At 38.6% G+C, this 19,804-nt stretch overlaps 1 protein-coding gene across 2 annotated transcripts in view; it reads left to right on the top strand.

Moving 5' to 3' along the window:
- The window catches only part of LOC127659574 (splicing factor 3B subunit 2-like), a 53,646-nt gene extending 37,079 nt beyond the window's left edge, over nt 1–16,567 (top strand). For both annotated transcript variants that reach the window (XM_052149495.1, XM_052149574.1), the window contains 10 exons: nt 4,541–4,768; nt 7,064–7,213; nt 8,707–8,796; nt 9,016–9,123; nt 11,814–11,921; nt 12,391–12,533; nt 15,328–15,429; nt 15,521–15,620; nt 15,954–16,157; nt 16,337–16,567. In XM_052149495.1, the coding sequence (XP_052005455.1) occupies nt 4,541–4,768; nt 7,064–7,213; nt 8,707–8,796; nt 9,016–9,123; nt 11,814–11,921; nt 12,391–12,533; nt 15,328–15,429; nt 15,521–15,620; nt 15,954–16,157; nt 16,337–16,408 (1,305 nt within the window). In that variant the 3' untranslated portion in view covers nt 16,409–16,567. The remainder of the gene's footprint in view (nt 1–4,540; nt 4,769–7,063; nt 7,214–8,706; nt 8,797–9,015; nt 9,124–11,813; nt 11,922–12,390; nt 12,534–15,327; nt 15,430–15,520; nt 15,621–15,953; nt 16,158–16,336) is intronic.
- Nucleotides 16,568–19,804: the final 3,237 nt, after the last annotated feature.

Below are 19,804 nucleotides of genomic sequence, written 5' to 3'. Positions count from 1 at the left end.
CTCCCCTTTTATTCACGCTAGCAATAGAGCCTTTAGCTATTGCAATTCGCTCGCATGACGTCATCAGTGGCTTTACAACCCTTCAATCTCGGCATATAATCTCATTATACGCAGACAATATCATGTTGTATTTGATTAATGTAAACTCTACGATACCAGCATTGACGACTCTACTACAAGATTATGGAGTCATATCTGGCTATAAAATTAATGTAAATAAGAGTGTCTCTATGCCCCTTAATATAGCAGCTACTCGACTACCTCTTAGAAATTTTCCCTTCACCTGGAATATGGATAAATTCACTTATCTTGGACTACAAATATCCAGAGACTAGTCTCAGTTATATAACCTAAATTATAACCCTTTACTTAAAAAAGTAGAAGGGTATTTATATAGGTGGAAGTCCCTCCCTATTTCGTTTATTGACCGGGTAAACTCTATCAAAATGACTATACTACCAAAGTTTTTATATTTGTTTCAGGCGCTCCCTCCTGTTTTGCCAAGGTTTTTCTTTAGGGAACGTAATAGTATTATTTCGAGGTTTTTATGGAAAGGAAAAGTGCCACGGGTCAAGCTAAATTCTCTGTGTATGACATTCCGGAACGGCGGATTAAAGTTGCCCAATTTTTATTTGTACTACTGTGCAGCTCAGCTGCGCTCAATTTGGATTTGCCGAACGAAATGCACTTCTCCGCCAGCGTGGCGACAATTAGAGGAAGCACAAGTACAGGGTATAGCTCTTGCTGCAACACCTCTTGCCCCTCTGAATTGCTTAAAGAAATTGATTTCTAACCCTCTGATCATTGATACGTGTAAAATCTGTACAGACCTCAGGAAAAAGATGAAATGCAAACAAACTTTCTTCAGATCCACTGCCTATTATTATAATCTTTTCCTACCCTCAGCTCTTAAAGATGGCATAGCCAAACAATGGTACGACTGTGGCATTCAAACTTTTGAAGAACTTTATGACGGGGACACACTCATGTCTTTCGAGCAGCTACAACAGAAATTTTGCCTCTCTTCTAAATTTTTCTTCAAATACCTACAAGTTAGACACTACATTCAGACTCAGCAAGGTGGTCCTCTATCTAACCTTTCCCCTTCCCCCATGGAGGACATCTTATCTGATAAAAAAGACCCTAAAAGTCTTATATCATTTATTTATGGTAAGCTGTCCCAGTTGATGGCTGGCAATCTTCACAATGTTAAATCTAAATGGGAAAAAGACCTGGAGTGCTCATTCAGTGATGATGAATGGGAAACTATATGTGAGAAAGCTCAGAATCTGTCGATCAATAGCCGCCATAAACTCATTCAATTTATTGTGATACACAGAGTCTACTATACCCCAGTAAGACTAAACGCTTTTAAAAGTAACTATTCAGAGCTATGTCCAAGATGCAAAGTGCAGAGAGGGACACTTCTGCACATGCTGTGGTCTTGTCCTGATTTTGAGGTATACTGGGAAGGGGTCTTAGAGATCATTGGCACAGTGGTCGGTACTAATATACTCAAGGAACCCAGACTCATCTTGTTGGGGGACACTTCATTATTAGAGGAACGGAGGGGGATTAATCTGAGGTTTGTTAGATTAGCTTTCTTAGCAGCAATAAAATGCATAACTCTGAGGTGGAAGGACTACTTCTATGTGGACTACAGAAGTATCATCATCAGGGGCAGTTTCCTTTCATATATGGGTATAACAACAACAGGACAAAATACCTAAATTTAATATGACTTTAAATGCCTTTTTGTTGTTTAATCTGTGTATGGTTTATTAGTGGCACTGGGGGAGGGAGATTTGGGGTGTGATATAGGGTTGTGATATGGATGAATCATTCAATTTGTATTTTGTATTGTTTTTCCCTGTTTTTGTTTTTTTGTATTTTTTGTTTTTGTTTTTTTAAGAAAAAACCCAATAAATACAGTGTTCAAAAAAGAAGGTGATGATGGGAAGGAATTGGATCAGATGGCACTTTTCCACTGCACGTTATGGTTCAACTCTACTCTGCTCGCTTTACTTTTCTGATCTTTCTTTTCCACCGCAGTTTAGTGCCGCCTCAACGTGGGTGGTATTATAGACTGATCTTCATAGTTGTGCCGCCTCTACAGCCGTGACATCATTTTAAATGTGACACAAACATTACTGACCATAAACAATAACAAGACCACTACTAGCTCATTGTTCTGCATAAAGCAGTTGTTGCATGGCGATTTTACACAAGTGTAACAGTTAAATTGGACTGGTTGTTTTAGAAGCAAGCTTTTCAGTAGCTGGTCTACTATATAAAGTGAAGCTTTCAAGCAGAATATAGAGTTAATGTAGAAAAACGTACCATCCTCCATCAGGGACTCCCAACAACGCAGTGGCCAAGTCCAGGGCATTCTCCCTCCCTTTGCTTGCCGGTAAATTGCCATAGTGTCCATTTGGTCAAACCACTTCCACTTTCTTCTGTTTGAACCACTCTGGCTGTTGTGTTCCTTGATGGTTTTGTAGTCCCTTTTTTTTTTTTACTTTCCCCTACTCTGGTAGGTCCTGTGGTAGCTGTGTGCGGCCAAAAGCTGAGACACTTCCTGAAAGACATATTTGTTTCGTTCGATGCTATCGAGAGGAACATCTGTGCCTCGTTTATTGACCACGCCGTGGTTTTGCGCACAGCCATTTCTTTTTACAATTCGAAAGTCGCGTGAACAAATTATACTGCTATCGCTGTTGCTAACTTTAAAACTAGCAGGTTGATATACTGTGCCGCAAATCCAGTGACGCTGATAGTGACGAATATCTGCACAATCGGTGATCTGCAGGGTTTTGATATCACATTTAGTATCACCTCGGCTCACTTGGAACCTCGACCGAGGTGGTACTAAAAAAAGTAGCAGGTACTATCCACAGTGGGAAACACCCAAAAAGAGAGCAGAGCAGAGTCGAGTCGGGTCGAGCTGTACTGTGCAGTGGAAAAGCCCCTTGAGAGTAATCAGAGGGGAGCAGGAGGTTGTGTGTTGGTGATGGGTGTTTTTGTGGACAATTGAGTGCTGATGGTAGTTATTTTGTTTGTGAAAAAAGCAGCACATTCATATGCTGTTAGGTAGAATGTGGGAGGGAGAGATGTAGGGCAGGGCAGAGATGCAGGGACTGAAATTTGGCATTGGTATTGCGCACAATTTGAATAATTTCTGCAAGTCCACTTTCATAATGGGGAATTTCTACACACTTTTATTCACTTTTATAATGTAGCTGAGTAATCCATACATATGAACAAGCCGTTTTCTTTCTCAAATCATTGATGAAGATCTAAAATCAAATTTGGTGGTTACGTCAAACCTCATTGGTTCTCTAAACATCTCGTGACCAGATGTCGTAAGAACCAATGAAGTTCGTTGTTATCTCAACATTGCCCTATTTCAGCGCAGAGTAAATAACAGCCTAAAATGTTTTTCGTTCATCATACAAAGTGATTCAATGGCTTTGGAAAACTTGGAAGATAATTCATGTGTCATATCAGTTGCTTTTACTGCGGTTTTATGGTGCCTTTTCTTTCTTTTTGGAGCCTGACAGACATGAGACACATTTTTAATGATATGGCAAATAAACCCTGAAAAGACACTTCCATTGTGGTCCATGGAAGAAATCACACAGGTTTGGACTGACATTTGGGCCAATAGAGTAAATGACAGGACTTGTATTTTCGAGTAAACTATTCTTCTGAGACCAGAGCATGACTGCTGTGTGCATTTTCCATTTCCTTTTTTGATTTTTAAAATGTTTACAGTTTTTCTAAAATTGTATGTCACTTATGTGGACAGCAGGACTAAGTTGTGAAATTTGAAAATACAAAGCTATAGAAAGTCAGATAATATTTTTTTTTTTATCAAATTGAGTGTTAGTTATTCATGTTTTTGAGACATTACAGCTGATTTTCTGTAAAGCTGCTTTGGAACAATGTGTATTGGGAAAAGCACAAATAAACTATACAAATAAGAATTATTTGACTTGAATTGACTTGTTACAATTTGTTTTTCTACTTTGGCAACAAAATCTCAATGTTCTCAAACAAACAGGTGACAATGTGCCATCTGTCTGCACTGGTCTCAGAACAGTTCGAAATGCACCTTATTTTCATTGTAATTCTAAAAGCAAATTTTTCAGCTTTGGATAAACTCATTGATTCTCAATGTGAAAATGCAGAGTAAATATGGGGTTTCCAAGGAAAAAAAGGGTTAAAGTACACAATATTGTACACTGTGTTTAACGGTGTGGCGTTTTGCGATAAATTGCTCAAATTTTTAAAATGGCATATCAGATGAAACCAGAGACTAATCTTTTGACTCAAACAGTTTTCAATGTCAACTTAATTAAGTTCCTAATGCTTTGCGATTAGCGAAGCTAAAATACAACATCCATGCATGTGTACTCCGAGTTACACGAGGTTAAGATACACTAATTAAATGAAAAAAAAAAAAAAACTCTATGACTTTGTATAAGGCTAGTGCAACCTATGTTACCTTCATGACCTTTAACCTCCCTCTCCCCATCAGCTAGTGGCTCGTCCTGACGTGGTCGAGATGCATGACGTGACTGCACAGGAGCCCAAACTACTGGTGCACCTGAAAGCCACCAGGAACACTGTGTCTGTGCCACGTCACTGGTGCTTCAAGAGGAAGTACCTGCAGGGGAAGAGAGGCATTGAGAAACCTCCGTTTGAGCTGCCTGAGTTTATCAAGAGGACCGGCATCCAGGAGATGAGAGAAGCCTTGCAGGAAAAGGTACCAGAACTGTCAGAGCAACGGAGAAGTTCTGACATTTTTTTTATATTGATTATGTTGCCTAGGCATGCCCAAAATGAGAACTTTTTTAAAAAAAAATTTTTAGCTAGCTCTTATGATAATACTAAATTTTATCACAAACAAATTAACATCACTCATGACAGTTGCTGGGATAAGGTCATAAAAACACTGTTCACATTGAATATGCTGACAGATTGGTGGTAACGGGTAATAATCTAGGTGTATCATTTGGATATCTTTAAACTTTATTCTAAAGTTTTTCTCTAAAACATTTTTTTTTTTTTTTACCGATACGATAATGATTATTCAACAGAAAAACAACAACAAAAATTATAGGATAAATAAATTGACAACATCTGATTTAAAGTGGAAAACATGCAGTAAATAAACAACAAGGGGGAGTCATTGCATGAATGTAATCTTTAACATTTTAAACTAGACCTACTGTTTAAAGGTTTAGGTGTTGTTTAATAGGCTTATGGCAAATAGTTTGAATCGTTGGAATAAGTACACATGCTCAGGAAAGTGAAAAACAAATACATTGCTGCAATTAAAGAGTCCATCCCGAATGGCATCAGAATTATTAATGATGTTTTGCCGGTCTCTAGATTAAAGCTGCTGCCTCACAAAATACCTGCTGACATTTTTTGTTTACAGTGAGCAGCACATCTGCAGTGTATCTTGCTGTAAATGACACAACCCTCTTCAGTGCTCTCATTGACACCCAACACAAAGCTATTTTAAACACTAATTGTGACACGAAGACTTTTCCCCATTAATGTCTATGCGTTTACGCGAAACTTTTACTTGAACAGTGTAGTGCGATAATTAATTTCCACAGAGCTGTAATCGTGCAGATGATGATTAATCGCTAAATATATTTTAATAGTAAATGTTATTATAATTTAGGAAATTTTAAACAAGTGGATCTTTTTTAAAAACTGCGCTGGCATACAGTGGCCATTCTGGCACATGGCTAGTCATTCCATTGGAGCATCTACCTGAATGGCTACTTTACAAGACTAATAAGGCCAATAGAGAATTAAATTAAATGGTAATATTTCCAACATGCACTCATCCAAGGCTCTTCGAGTTGATTAATGTGACGTAATGTTAAGTCTTTGAGACTTTGCAGGATTTGTCTTTACATGAGTTTGTGTCTGTTTCTAAGCACTTAAACTACACATCAAGCATTTATGTAACACATCTCACTAGAAGTTTATTTTATATAGCACCCCACACACACAAAAGGTATCAAGACATCAACATCAAGTATCTGTTACATCTGAGATGATAAGTCAAAATGAGTATAACATGTATTTAGTTGAGACTTGAAAGCAGTTATAGGGGAGATATTGTGAAGATTAAGAGGTAGTGAGTTCCACACTTTAGGAGCAACAACACAGAATGACCTACCGCCCACTGTGACAAAATCCCAAGTTCAGAGGATCTTAGCGACCGAGGTGGGAGATATGGGTGAATCAGTAAATCAGACAAATAAGTTGGGGCAAGACAATTTAAAGCCTTAAATGTTGGGAGTATTTTGTATTTAATGCGAGATGCAACAGGAAGCCAGTGGAGATTATGCAGAAGAGGTGCAATGTGATCAGAACGCTTAGTGAAGGTGAGGACTCACTAGAGCGGGAACGTTTAATAAAATGTATTAATTCAAGCAATACATTGCAAAAGCAACTTACATTACCAGTGGATGACCCCCAGCATTGTTTCCTCTCACATGCACTGCTGCAATGGCCGTCTTGTGTGCAATTTCAGAAACTCCCGCTAGATGGCGGCAGTTATCGGTGATACGATATTACAAAAACGATGTTAAGAAAAATGCTTATTGAAAAAAAATTCTGAAAATCAGATTATCCTTTGGTCTCTACTTAAACCATTTATGACCGTTCCTCAAAGGATCATGCCCACGTTGGTAAAATTGGTTTGGGGTTGTTTACTGTGTTGTGTATTTTAGCACAAGGCTTTATTGACCATTGAGAAATCTGTTATTCACCAAAACTAGCTCACCGGCATTAAGTAAATCTTTGAGGGGATCTGCTCAATATTTCACTTCTTATATCTGACACATTATGTCTTGATGCCTTGAAAACTGACTGAAAACTTTATTTTGGCTTGTCAGTTAAGCTATTGACTTATGAGACCACATTTGAATTATATTTTATAATTTTGCAAGTACAATGTACTTAAACTTTAGTGTTGTGGCCTGAGATTTTTCCCAATACTGTCAGTTTTACTGATGTTTCCGCCTCTCTGTAGGAAGATGCCAAAACCATGAAGACCAAAATGAGAGAGAAAGTTCGGCCCAAAATGGGGAAGATCGACATTGACTACCAGAAACTTCATGACGCCTTCTTCAAATGGCAGATCAAACCCAAGCTCACCATACATGGGGACCTGTATTATGAGGTATAAAAAATGGCAATAAAAACAAAAAGGAGTGATATGTAAACGCTATTCATTCTGTGCTATATCCAAAGCACTACAACAACACATTATTTGAAGACTTATTTTGTCTTGTGAATTTGACATCGGTATCGGCTGACGAAATCATGTATCGGTCCGACGAGCCCGATCCAAATTCTAGACGGTGTGTGTTAATCATGTTAGTTACAGTCAAGCTCAAAAGTTACATAAAAGAACCATTAAAATACAATTAAAGTAGTTCACATGACTCGTGCATTTTATTCAAAACAACTGAAGATGTGCGATTAGCTCTGTGAATCACAAAAAGCTGTTTTATAATAGATAAAATGCATGTGCAGCTCCAGTGCTTTATTGAATGGCGCTGCTCTGTTTACACACACACCTGCGTCAATTTTTAATCTTGCTGGGATAAGGCGGTGCGCAATATTTGAGTGCTACTCACGAACAACATCTCATATGTAATATGCATTTACAAAGGCACCTGAGGTGCGTTTGACCAGAATTTGAATAAGAAGTGAATTAAACTACAGTGAATTTTCCTACAAACAGACACATAAAGGACGTCCTGAAGAGTTCAGAATGTTAAAATAAAAGTGTGAGGGTTTTTAAAAGTGAAAGATGTCACAGAGAGACACACTGACACAGAACTCAATTGCAGGGTTTATTGAACAGATGATTGAAACTTTTGAAAATTTGAAAAAATTTAGGCAGCTGCATGGCAACCTAATCAGTTAATGGTTTAAACGACAGCATTTTATAATGAATGGAATTTATAGTTCCTCAGGTGCGAAAATTATGAAAAGTACTAGTCTTGGGGAAAAGTACCTAAAACAGGCAGTGGGAAAGGGCCTACTTTTTGATATAACTTTACACAGATGAGGTTAGTAAAATATTTTATCACATTTAAATCATGTTAACATGTATAATGTTTACATCTTTTGGCTATATTTATGAAACTGTATGTATTTTAATGTACATGCACTGGCCCCTTTCACTTCCATTGTACTTTTGGCCATAGAGTCTTTTACACCTGGTATTAAGATGCATCTCCAGTGAACTGATCACATGTGGTCAGACGCTGTTTACTGGTTGCTCAAATGCATCTCCTGTGATCACTTGTGTTTGGATTTCGCGGGGAAGGTCTCTAATTACATGATGACGTACATCAATTAGGATGTCAGCCAGAGGTTGCTCCAACAAGTTTTTTTTTTCACTCTGACAGACTGTCTTAAAATTTGCCATCATGGTCTATTTTCGATCAGACAGATGAGAAGCACACATATCCGAAGGCCAGTTAATACTTGTTAATCGCCTAAAGTTGTTTCAGGTGTTGCTGAGCTAACGCTGCTGTTGTGCACCTAAGTACCGATCATCCATCCAAACTGTTCTGATCCTGGGCTATTCAGCCATTTTTTTTTTTAAGTTGAGTTTGATTTTTTTGGAATAAAAAAAAAAATATGTGTTTTGTTTGTCAGGGTAAAGAATTTGAAACAAGGCTGAAGGAGAAGAAGCCGGGTGATCTGTCCAATGAGCTTAGGATTGCTCTGGGAATGCCCACTGGACCAGTGAGTGCTTCAGCCCTAGAACAATCTACCTACTTAAAATTTCTAAACACTTCAAATTTGCAAAGTTCTGTGATTTTTGGTATCTACCATGCAAAACCATTCTGTTGTTTTTGTTCCATTAAAATGGCAAGAGATATTTTTGTCATTCTATCTGTTCACTTGTATAATTTTAGCAGTGCTATTTAAGTTCAATTTATTGGTTTGTCTCTCCTTCGTCAGAATTCTCATAAAGTTCCTCCGCCGTGGCTGATCGCCATGCAGAGATATGGACCCCCACCCTCCTATCCTAACTTGAAGATCCCCGGGCTGAACGCCCCAATCCCAGAGGTCAGATACACACAAACCTTAACCAGTGTTGGGAAATGTTACTTTGAGAAGTAATGCATTATATTATTGCAGAATGATAGTGCTAAGCTTGGCTTGACTATGATCAAGGTGTCTTTTACATTTGGTAAGTTTTATATGGATGTTTCTTCAACTTAAGGCACTTTGAAATTCTAGAAAATAAAATCTTGTTAACATTTTTCACACACTATAAAATTATTGTAGTTCATTTGTTTACTTACAATGTCCAACAGTGTACAGGTGCTGGTCATATAATTAGAATATCACCAAAAAGTTATTCCATTCAAAAAGTGAAACTTGGATATTATATTCATTCATTACACACAGACTGATATATTTCAAATGTTTATTTCATTTAATTGTGATAATTAAAACTGACAACTAATGAAATTCCCAAATTCAGTATCTCTGAATATTACTTTAGACCAATACAAAAAAAAAGGATTTTTAGAAATGTTAGCCAACTGAAAAGTATGAGCATGTACAGCACTCAATACTTAGTTGGAGCTCCTTTTGCCTGAATTAATGCAGCAATGCGGCGTGGCATGGAGTCGATCAGTCTGTGGCACTGCTCGGGTGTTATGAGAGCCCAGGTTGCTCTGATAGTGGCCTTCAGCTCTTCTGCATTGTTGGGTCTGGCGTATCGCATCTTTCTCTTCACAATACCCCACAGGTTTTCTACAGGGTTAAGGTCAGGCCAGTTTGCTGGCCAATTAAGAACAGGGATACCATGTCCTTAAACCAGGTACTGGTAGCTTTGGCACTGTGTGCAGGTGCCAAGTGCTGTTGGAAAATGAAATCTGCATCTCCATAAAGTTGGTCAGCAGCAGGAAGCATGAAGTGCTCTAAAACTTCCTGGTAGACGGCTGCGTTGACCTTGGACCTCAGAAAACACAGTGGACCAACACCAGCAGATGACATGGTACCCCAAACCATCACTGACTGTGGAAACTTTACACTGGACTTCAAGCAATATGGATTCTGTGCCTCTCCTCTCTTCCTCCAGACTCTGGGACCTTGATTTCCAAAGGAAATGCAAAATTTACTTTCATCAGAGAACATAACTTTGGACCACTCAGCAGCAGTCCAGTCGAGACGCTTCTGACGCTGTGTCTTGTTCAAGAGTGGCTTGACACAAGGAATGCGACAGCTGAAACCCATGTCTTGCATACGTCTGTGCGTGGTGGTTCTTGAAGCACTAACTCCAGCTGCAGTCCACTCTTTGCGAATCTCCCCCACATTTTTGAATGGGTTTTGTTTCACAATCCTCTCCAGGGTGCGGTTATCCCTATTGCTTGTACACTTTTTCTACCACATCTTTTCCTTCCCTTCGCCTCTCTATTAATGTGCTTGGACACAGAGCTCTGTGAACAGCCAGCCTCTTTAGCAATTACCTTTTGTGTCTTGCCCTCCTTGTGCAAGGTGTCAATGGTCGTCTCTTGGACAGCTGTCAGCAGTCTACCCCATGATTGTGTAGCCTAAAGAACTAGACTGAGAGACCATTTAAAGGCCTTTGCAGGTGTTTTGAGTTAATTAGCTGATTAGGGTGTGGCACCCGGTGTCTTCAATATTGAACCTTTTCACAATATTCTAATTTTCTGAGATAATGATTTTGGGGTTTTTCATTAGTTGTCAGTTATAATCATCAATTAAAAGCAATGAACACTTGAAATATGTCAGTCTGTGTGGAATGAATGTATACATTATCCAAGTTTCACTTTTTGAATGGAATTACTGAAATAAATCAACTTTTTGATGATATTCTAATTGTATGACCAGCACCTGTAAGTACATGCATGACAGGAAATTGATAATTAAAAAAAAAAAATCCTGAAAGTCATGACAATTCCAATCTCAAATTCTGTATTGTTTGCTTTAACATAAATTGCTTTAATGTTTTTAAATAAAATGGTTATTAAAATGTTTTTAAGGAATGAAAACCCCTTTGTTGTTCTAAGGCTAATTTCATAGTGAACATGTTATGCACCCTGAATACACACAATTAAATAATATTTTCATACTTTGTGTTATTTGGCAAAGTTAAAGCTTGATTGGAAATGGCGCACAATACAAAATACATCACTTTCATTATATCAAACGCATATTTTATTTCAAACATACTTTCAATTTTTTTTTTTTTTTACACTTATGTTGACTTGGTAAACGAGCACACCAACTTAAAAAAAAAAAAACTTAAGGGGAATTTTTATTGTGGTGGTGGAAATTGTCACAGGTGTGGGAAAATTGATAGAAATCTTTTTCACACAATAATTTGTGTTTGTTACAGTTTTAAATTATATTTATTTTAAACAATGTTTTGTATTTGTATAATTTAATTTCATATTGAAAGTAATGTATTTTGTGTGGAACAAAGCTAAAACAGTAAAAATAAATGAAGCCATGGGAAAAAGTTTCAAATTCAGTTTGAATTTTTGTCATATAACAAAAATGTGTTGAAAAAGTTTTAATAAAGATCAACCCCTGGGACATGAAAGTGCCAAAAACTGAAGAAACACCCTATTTTTTTTTTTTTGTTGTTGATGTGAAGTGTTCAATCACAACATAGTTTGCTTGCAACAACTGTACCACTGGCCTTTCTTGCATTAAGTTAAAAATAATGCAAATTTACTCCCACAATTATACATGTTTCACGGTCTGTGTGTCTCTTTCAGGGCTGTTCATTCGGGTATCATGCTGGCGGCTGGGGTAAACCTCCTGTGGATGAGATGGGAAAACCTCTTTACGGAGATGTGTTTGGAACCAATGCAGTGGACTTCCAGGTCAGAACTCACGAGCAACCATGTTAACTCGCACAAAATGGAGCACATATTTAAGGATTAAGCAATGAATGGCTGTGCTATATTGTGAATATAGTCATGGCTAGTAGATGCAGTTAGGCATGATGTGCACCAGAGTAATGGTAATATTGCACAACCTTGTGTAGTTAATTGCTTTTATGTAACAGTTACTAGATAATACAAATATTAAGGACACACATTTAATTAAAACCATATTAAGCAAATTCATGAAGTGGCATCTCCATTTCCATCTATTGGTCTCTATGAGTGCTGATAAACAGTGTGTAGGTGAACAAAGCTGTTGCTGAATTATATATTTTAGCACAGCTGGTATGCTGTATTGTTCAGGAACAAGTCTCAGAACTAAATGTTTTATAATAAGAGCTTTCACACACTACTTGTTCAATTAGTGTTTCCTTTGTGTTGTTTTGTTGGTCTGATCTGTTGACAGGCCAAAGCAGAGGAGGAAGAAGTGGATCGAACCCCTTGGGGTGAGCTGGAGCCATCTGATGAGGAATCATCTGAGGAAGAAGAGGAGGAGGAGAGCGATGAAGAGAAACCAGACGAAACTGGTTTCTTCACACCTGCAGACAGGTACTGATTAAGTTCCACTCACAGCCTTGTGATATAAATAAACTCTTTATTCTCTTAAACTGGTGGGCGGGGCTAAAAGCATGCGATAAATTAATGCTTAAATTGTTAAAGTCCCTGAAGACATAGGTTTACAAAAGTTAGAGGTTTACATCCACTTAGGTTGAAGTCATTAAAACTAATTTTTCAACCACTCCACTGATTCAATATTAGCAAAGTATAGGTTTGGTTAAGTCATTTAGGACATCTACTTTGTGCATGATACAAGTAATTTTTCCAACAATTGTTTACAGACAAATTGTTTCACTTTAAAATGAGTCAATCACAATTCCAGTGGGTGAGAAGATTACATACACTAAGATAATTGTGCCTTTTGAGCAGCTTGGAAAATTATGTAAATCCTTCAGACAATTAGCCAATTAGCTTCTGATAGGAGGTGTACTGAATTGGAGGTGTACCAGTGGATGTATTTTAAGGCCTACCTTCAAACTCCGTGCCTCTGTGCTTGACATCATTTGAAAATCAAAAGAAATCAGCCAAGACAAATTGTGGATCTCCAAAAGTCTGATTCATTCTTGGGAGCAATTTCCAAACTCCTGAAGGTACCACGTTCATCTGTACAAACAATAGTACGCAAGTGGTACCACCAATGGACCACGCAGCCATCATACCACATAGGAAAACAAATTTTGTCTCCTAGTGGTGCGAAAAATGCAAATCAATCCCAGAACAACAGCAAATGACCTTGTGAAGATGCTGGAGGAAACAGGTAGTCAAGTATCTATATCCACTTAAAACAAGTCCTATATTGACATAGCTGAAAGGCTGTAGTGCAAGGATAAAGCCACTGCTCCAAAACTGACATTAAAAAGCCAGACTACAATTTGCAATTGCACATGGGGACAAAGCTCTTTTTGGAGAAATGTCCTCTGGTCTAATTAAACAAATATTTAACTGTTTGGCCATAATGACCATTGTTATGTTTGGAGGAAAATGGGTGAGGCTTGCAAGCTGAAGAACACCATCCCAACCATGAAGTATGGGGGTGGCAGCATCATGCTGTGGGGGTGCTTTGCTGCAGGAGGGACTGGTGCACTTCACAAAATAGATGGCATCGTGAGGAAGGAAAATTATGTGGATATATTGAAGCAAAATCTCAAGACATCAGCCAGTTAAAACTTGGTTGCAAATGTTTCTTCCAAATGGACAATGACCCCAAGCATACATCCAGAGCTGTGGCATAATGGCTTAAGGACAACAAAGTCAAGGTATTGGAGTGGCCATCACAAAGCCCTGACCTCAATCCGATTGAAAATTTGTGGGCAGAACTGAAATAACAAATGTGCGAGCAAGGAGGCCTTCAAACCTGACTCAGTTAAACTAGTTCTGTCTGGAGGAATGGGCCAAAATTCCAGCATCTTTTTTTAAGAAGCTTGAGGAAAGGCTACCAAAAATGTTTGACCCAAGTTAAACAATATAAAGGCAATGCTACCAAATACAAATAAAAGTGTATGTAAACATCTGACCCACTGGGAATGTGATGAAAGAAATAAAAGCTGAAATAAATAATTATCTCCTCCTAACTGACCTAAGACATGGAACGTTTTCTACGATTAAATGTCAGGAATTGTGAAAAAGCTGAGTTTAAATGTATTTGGCTAAGGGGTATGTAAACTTCAACTGTGAGTCACTCATGTGGTACCATTTGAAAGCATAGAATCTGAACTTTTCATAGAATACCATACATTTTGCATTCATGTTTGATCAAATATCAAATCAAAGCCTGTAAAATTCTGTCGTGAAAGATTTTCACATAGCACTTAAATAGACAAGTAATTTATCAAATGAAAGCTTCTGTTCTCAGAAATGTGACTGTAAAGTTTTTGATGTCATAACACCAAGTTCAAATAATTATAAAAACAATCACAAAGTTAAATATGATCTCTGGGAGGGGAGGAGGGGGGGGGTCTGGGTAGCTCAGTCGCAAGTTTGAATCTAGGGTATGCTGAGTGACTCCTGTCAGGCTTCCTAAGCAACCAATTGGCCTGGTTACTAGGGTGGGTAGAGCACCGTTGGGTTAACCTCGTCGTCGCTATAATATGGTTGTCGCTCTCAGTGGGGCGTGTGGTGAATTGTGCGTGGATGCTGCGGAGAATATCTTGAAGCCTCCACACGCTCTACGTCTCTGCAGTAGCGCGCTCGAGCCACATGATAAAATGCAAGGATTTACTGTTTGAGATTCGTCCTCAGCCATCCGGATTGAGTCCACAGAAAGCAAGACAAACGACAACAATTTATGATAAATTAATTTTATAAATCTTTGCAAAGCTGAGGATCTCAGCTTTCTAGTCCATTCAGAGGTCGAGATTTTTGATAAAACCGTGTGGAACATGCATGCAATTCACAATTGACTGAATGTCTATGGTTCTCAATGTTTTAATTATAATTTTTTTTAAATGTGTAGTGTTTAGAGTAATTATTCAAGAGCTAGTAAGAAAATAGAGGAAACAGTGCTTTAATTTTGCATTTTAAAACATTCAAGTAATCTAATGCAAAAACAAAAATGAAACTGAGCATAGTATTGCAAACATACAGTATTATTTATGAAGTGTTGGAAATTTTTTTCTTTTTCTTTGATTGGTTTTCCGTAAAATGAGGCCAATTTTGCAATTAGGTGAGCTGCAGGTGGCAGCCAAAAAATACACCGGCATTTAAGTGGTTATGAAATCATTACTTTTTAATAATACATTCACAATGTGGAAGATTACAGAGGTTGTTTTGTCTCTTGTTCTGGCAGTGGGATGATCACTCCTGGTGGGTTCTCCTCTGTTACTACTGGCATGGAAACTCCAGAGCTCATTGAGCTCAGGAAGAAGAAAATTGAAGAGGCCATGGACGGGTGAGTGTGTGTGGTTTAAGTGAAAAAACTAATCTGCACCCTGAAAAGCCTGTGCTGAGTGACTAAATCTATCTTCTATGTCTGTTTTCAGAAATGAGACACCTCAGCTGTTCACAGTGCTGCCGGAGAGGAGAACAGGACCAGTGGGCGCTGCTATGATGGCCTCCACTCACATCTATGACATGTCTGCGGTACGATTGTGTGTGTGAGAGAGAGCGCGAGAGAGATATGGTTGGGTGTTTACATATCAACATGTAGAGCCAGACTGTATCTTAATCCTGCTCATAGCCCAGACTGTCTGATCTGATTTAAATGTGGTGGGCAGATAACAGAGCGCAGATAACAGAGCACAGGAGAAGCGGGAAGTTACCCGCTTCTCCTCCTACTGCTGGCTCTCATTGCTCAAAGCCATCACTGCTCAAAGCCATAACATGCACATGACTATCTTCTCACAATAATTTTAAATGCAATTGAGTCCCATATGGCTAGTTTGATCTCTCGCCTTCTCTCTTTTCATTGTCCAGTCAGTGTCAGGGCGTAAAGTGGGTGGTGTTTCAGGTCTGGTTGGAGACTCTCAGGGTGTGGAAGTGGCTCTGGCCCCAGAGGAGCTGGAGTTGGACCCCATGGCCATGACGCAAAAGTACGAGGAGCACGTCCGAGAGCAGCAGGCGCAGGTTGAGAAAGAAGATTTCAGTGACATGGTGGCTGAACACGCAGCCAAACAAAAGGTGAGATGAGTTTACTAGTAACTGGAGGATTGTGCATGTGCCTTCTGATGAGCATAATCAGCGATTGGAGAATTTCAAATGCTTAAATATCATTTAAATTGAGTCTTTGTGCATAACCTAATGTTTTCGGTGCCTAAACATTTTTTTTTTTCTCTCTCTCTCCTCCGTCATCCTCACAGCAAAAGAAACGAAAGGCGCAGCCACAGGACACACGTGCAGGAGCAAAGAAATACAAAGAATTCAAATTTTAGCCCCAGAGAGAGATATGGAAGACCACTTGTATTCATCCTTATTTTGTTATTCTTTTTAACTGATTAAGTTCTGTAGAATCACCTTGTGTTTGTACCCGCATTTTTACAACGAGCAAGTTTTTTGCATATATGGTTAATGTTTTTGTAAATAAAATACCAGTCTGTTACAAACTGATATTAGTGTTTTTCCATGTCTACGTTTAAAGGGATAGTTCACCAAAAGTGTACAATTCTTATGATTTACTCACACTCATGCCATCCCAGATGTGTATGACTTTCTTCTGCTGAACACAAATTAAGATTTTTAGAAGAATATCTCAGCTCTGTATATCCATACAATGCAAGTGAATGGTGATCAGATCTTTGTAGTTCCAAAAATCACATAAAAGTAATCCATACGACTCCAGTGTTTAAATTCATGTCTTCAGAAGCATTCCAATGTTTGGGTGAGAAACATATTTTTTTTTAAAGCTCCACTTTAAATTTCACCTTCAGATGTGAAAGTAAAACTAAACATGCACCACATGTGCCTTTTCAAATGTTCTCACACACACATTACATCACTTCTGAAGATATGGATTTATACACTGGAGTCTTATGGATTACTTCTATGTTTCCTTTATGTGATGTTTGGAGCTACGAAGATCTGATTACCATTTACTCGCGTTGTATGGACCTACAGAGCTGAAAAATTCTTTGAATTCTTTGTGTTCTGCAGAAGAAAGTCAAACACAGATGGGATGGCATGAGGCTGAGTACATGAGCCAATTTACATTTTGGGGTGAACAATCCCTTTAAGAAACGGGCCTGATACTACTGGTTCATTCACCACAATGGAACGGGAATATCAAGTTGAGCATAATGCATCGTGGGATGAAGTATTCCATGCTCTCCTCTGGTTGCATGTTGTACATTTTGGCAAGAGTAGTAGGTCATCCTGATATTCCATGCATACAATAAGTTTTAATAAGATGCACAGAATACGTGCTGCATACTGCAATAATAAAAAGTATGATATTATGTCATTTCGAACATAACCAATACCTTGCACTCACTTAAATGTTCTGCAAAGGCAGGCTTCCACATGGACAAGAATTCTAGTGTTACGAATAGAAAACTATCTTTGAAAGCAGTTGGGATTATTAACCGTTATAATCACAGTGGCAGAGCTTATGACACAAGGACAGTTTCTATTTGACCTTCCCCTCTGTCCTGTTGACATGTATGTGTATATTGGGACGGGAGGGGATCACTGTGAGAGCTGCCATATCTGCCCCAGCTTGTGATTAATCCAGGCTCATTATAATGTGGCTGACAGTTACATGACCAACATAACAAGACACTGTGTTAAATGAGTGTTTGACCTCAAATGACTTTATTTCAATATTTTTAAATCTATTCATAGTGAAGATATTAAAATTGGGCGAATAATTACCTTGTTTTTACAATATAGTACAGAGTTCTTCATTGTCTCTTTTGAAAGAATTTTCACACTGCTCTAAACCCTGGGTTAAGATCACTTTTAACCCCTGAGTTAAAGGAGTGGTTCAATAAAAAATTAATTTACATGCCCTCATATTGATCCAAACCCAGATTATTTTATGGAGCAAAAGTAGAACATTTCATAAATTCCCTGGTCTGTCTTTTCAATACAGTTACAGCATTCTGGGCTGTTTATGAGCATATGAGGGCAATAAGCAAAATCTTACAAGACCCTTTGAATGTGCTTGTGCCTGCAACATCTAGCAATAACATTCTCCTTGCTGTTACATACTCCCTTCCCTCTCAGGCCACAAGGAGGGCCCCTATAACTGTCTAAAATCAATATTACTTACACTTTGGGGTTGTTACTTACCTAAACTTATCATATGCTTTCAAGCAAGTCACTATCAACTTCTGTTGCAACCAACCTCCAGTGAGCAATGTAGAATCATACATAAAGGCCAGCCGACAGAGGCATTTCACATCTCAACAGGAGTTAGTCAAGGCTGTCTACTTTCCCGATTACCATTCCTCTTCGAAGGTCGACTAGATCATGCGGCAAGCCACTAACAACAGGCGCAATGGGATCCAATGGACCCCATTTACACAACTGGACGACCTAGACTTTGCAGATTATATCACATTACTACCCCAAAAACACCAACAAATGCAAGAGAAATTGAGAGAGGTAGAACAGAAGTCAGCTGAGACAGGTCTCCACATTAGCACAACGACCAAAGTGCAAACAGAAAAACACTAGCCAGCTTAATGGTTAAACACCAACCACTAGAGGAAGTCAACTCCATGTAGGTAGCAAGTGATGGCGGATCAAAAAGGGATGTAAAGAGGAGAATAGGCAAGAGCTGCATTTGGCATGATGGGGCCCAAATGAAGAGCACATAACATCACACTCAAGACCAAACTACGGCTATTCGACTCAAACATTAATACAATACTCCTTTAAAGATCTGAGACATGGAAAACAACAAAGAACCTCCTGAACAAGCTACAATTCTTCAACCACTGCCTAAGACGTATTCTTAACATCAGATGGCCTGAAAAAAAATGAAGAATTAAGAGCTGTGGAGAAGAGCAAAGCAGCCTGAGATAGAAGTGGAAATAAAGAAACGAAAAAGGGGATGGATTGGGCACACATTGTGTAAAACGAATAATTCCATGACACAAAGCCCTGCAGTGGAACCCACAGGGTAAACGTGGTAGAGGGAGACCAAGAAACACCTGGAGGAGGAGTGTCACAGCTGAGATGGAAAGAGCTGGCAAGATCTGGAGAAGCTGGCACAGAACAGAATGAAGTGGAGAAATATTGTGAGTGGGCTATGCTCCTTGGAGTAACAGGCGTAAGTAAGTAATGAGTAACTGGTTAGCAAATCACAACTGTTTACAGGACATAAACCACTCTCCTAGTTTGTTTTTTCAGGGCAAATCATATTCCCCAGACATCTCCGCATTTGGTCCTCTCAATTTCTCCCAAAAGGTTTTATGTAAAAAGGAATATAGTGTGTACATGCCCAACAGTCCTCCTAAAGCATTCAAGTTGTAAGGAGGCTTCAACCTACACTATTTAGATACTCAGATACTTTACATAATAGGGCTGGGCGATAAAACATTAACAATATGTATCGCGATAGACGTAATCAATATCAATAAAAAATGTGTTCGATTAAACGGTCTATTTTTTTTTTTTTTTTCTTCGTCGGAAGACACCAGAGGTTGCGAAGCAAGTTTGGTTGCATGAACAAAGGCACTCACTTTCTGGTAACATAGCAACGTAGGGAGTACCACGCTACCAGCCAATCATGTAACAGTTTAGTTGCGTCATATCATTGTCTCGTGTTGGATTCTTGAGTAACAGAACCGCCGTGGAGTGATAAGTGAAAAGCCTTATGTGATCGG

The sequence above is a fragment of the Xyrauchen texanus genome, chromosome 1, assembly GCF_025860055.1.
Source record: "Xyrauchen texanus isolate HMW12.3.18 chromosome 1, RBS_HiC_50CHRs, whole genome shotgun sequence".
Lineage (NCBI taxonomy): Eukaryota > Metazoa > Chordata > Actinopteri > Cypriniformes > Catostomidae > Xyrauchen > Xyrauchen texanus.
The sequence above is the reverse complement of the archived record's forward strand: the minus strand, read 5'-3'. Positions and strand labels throughout refer to the sequence as shown.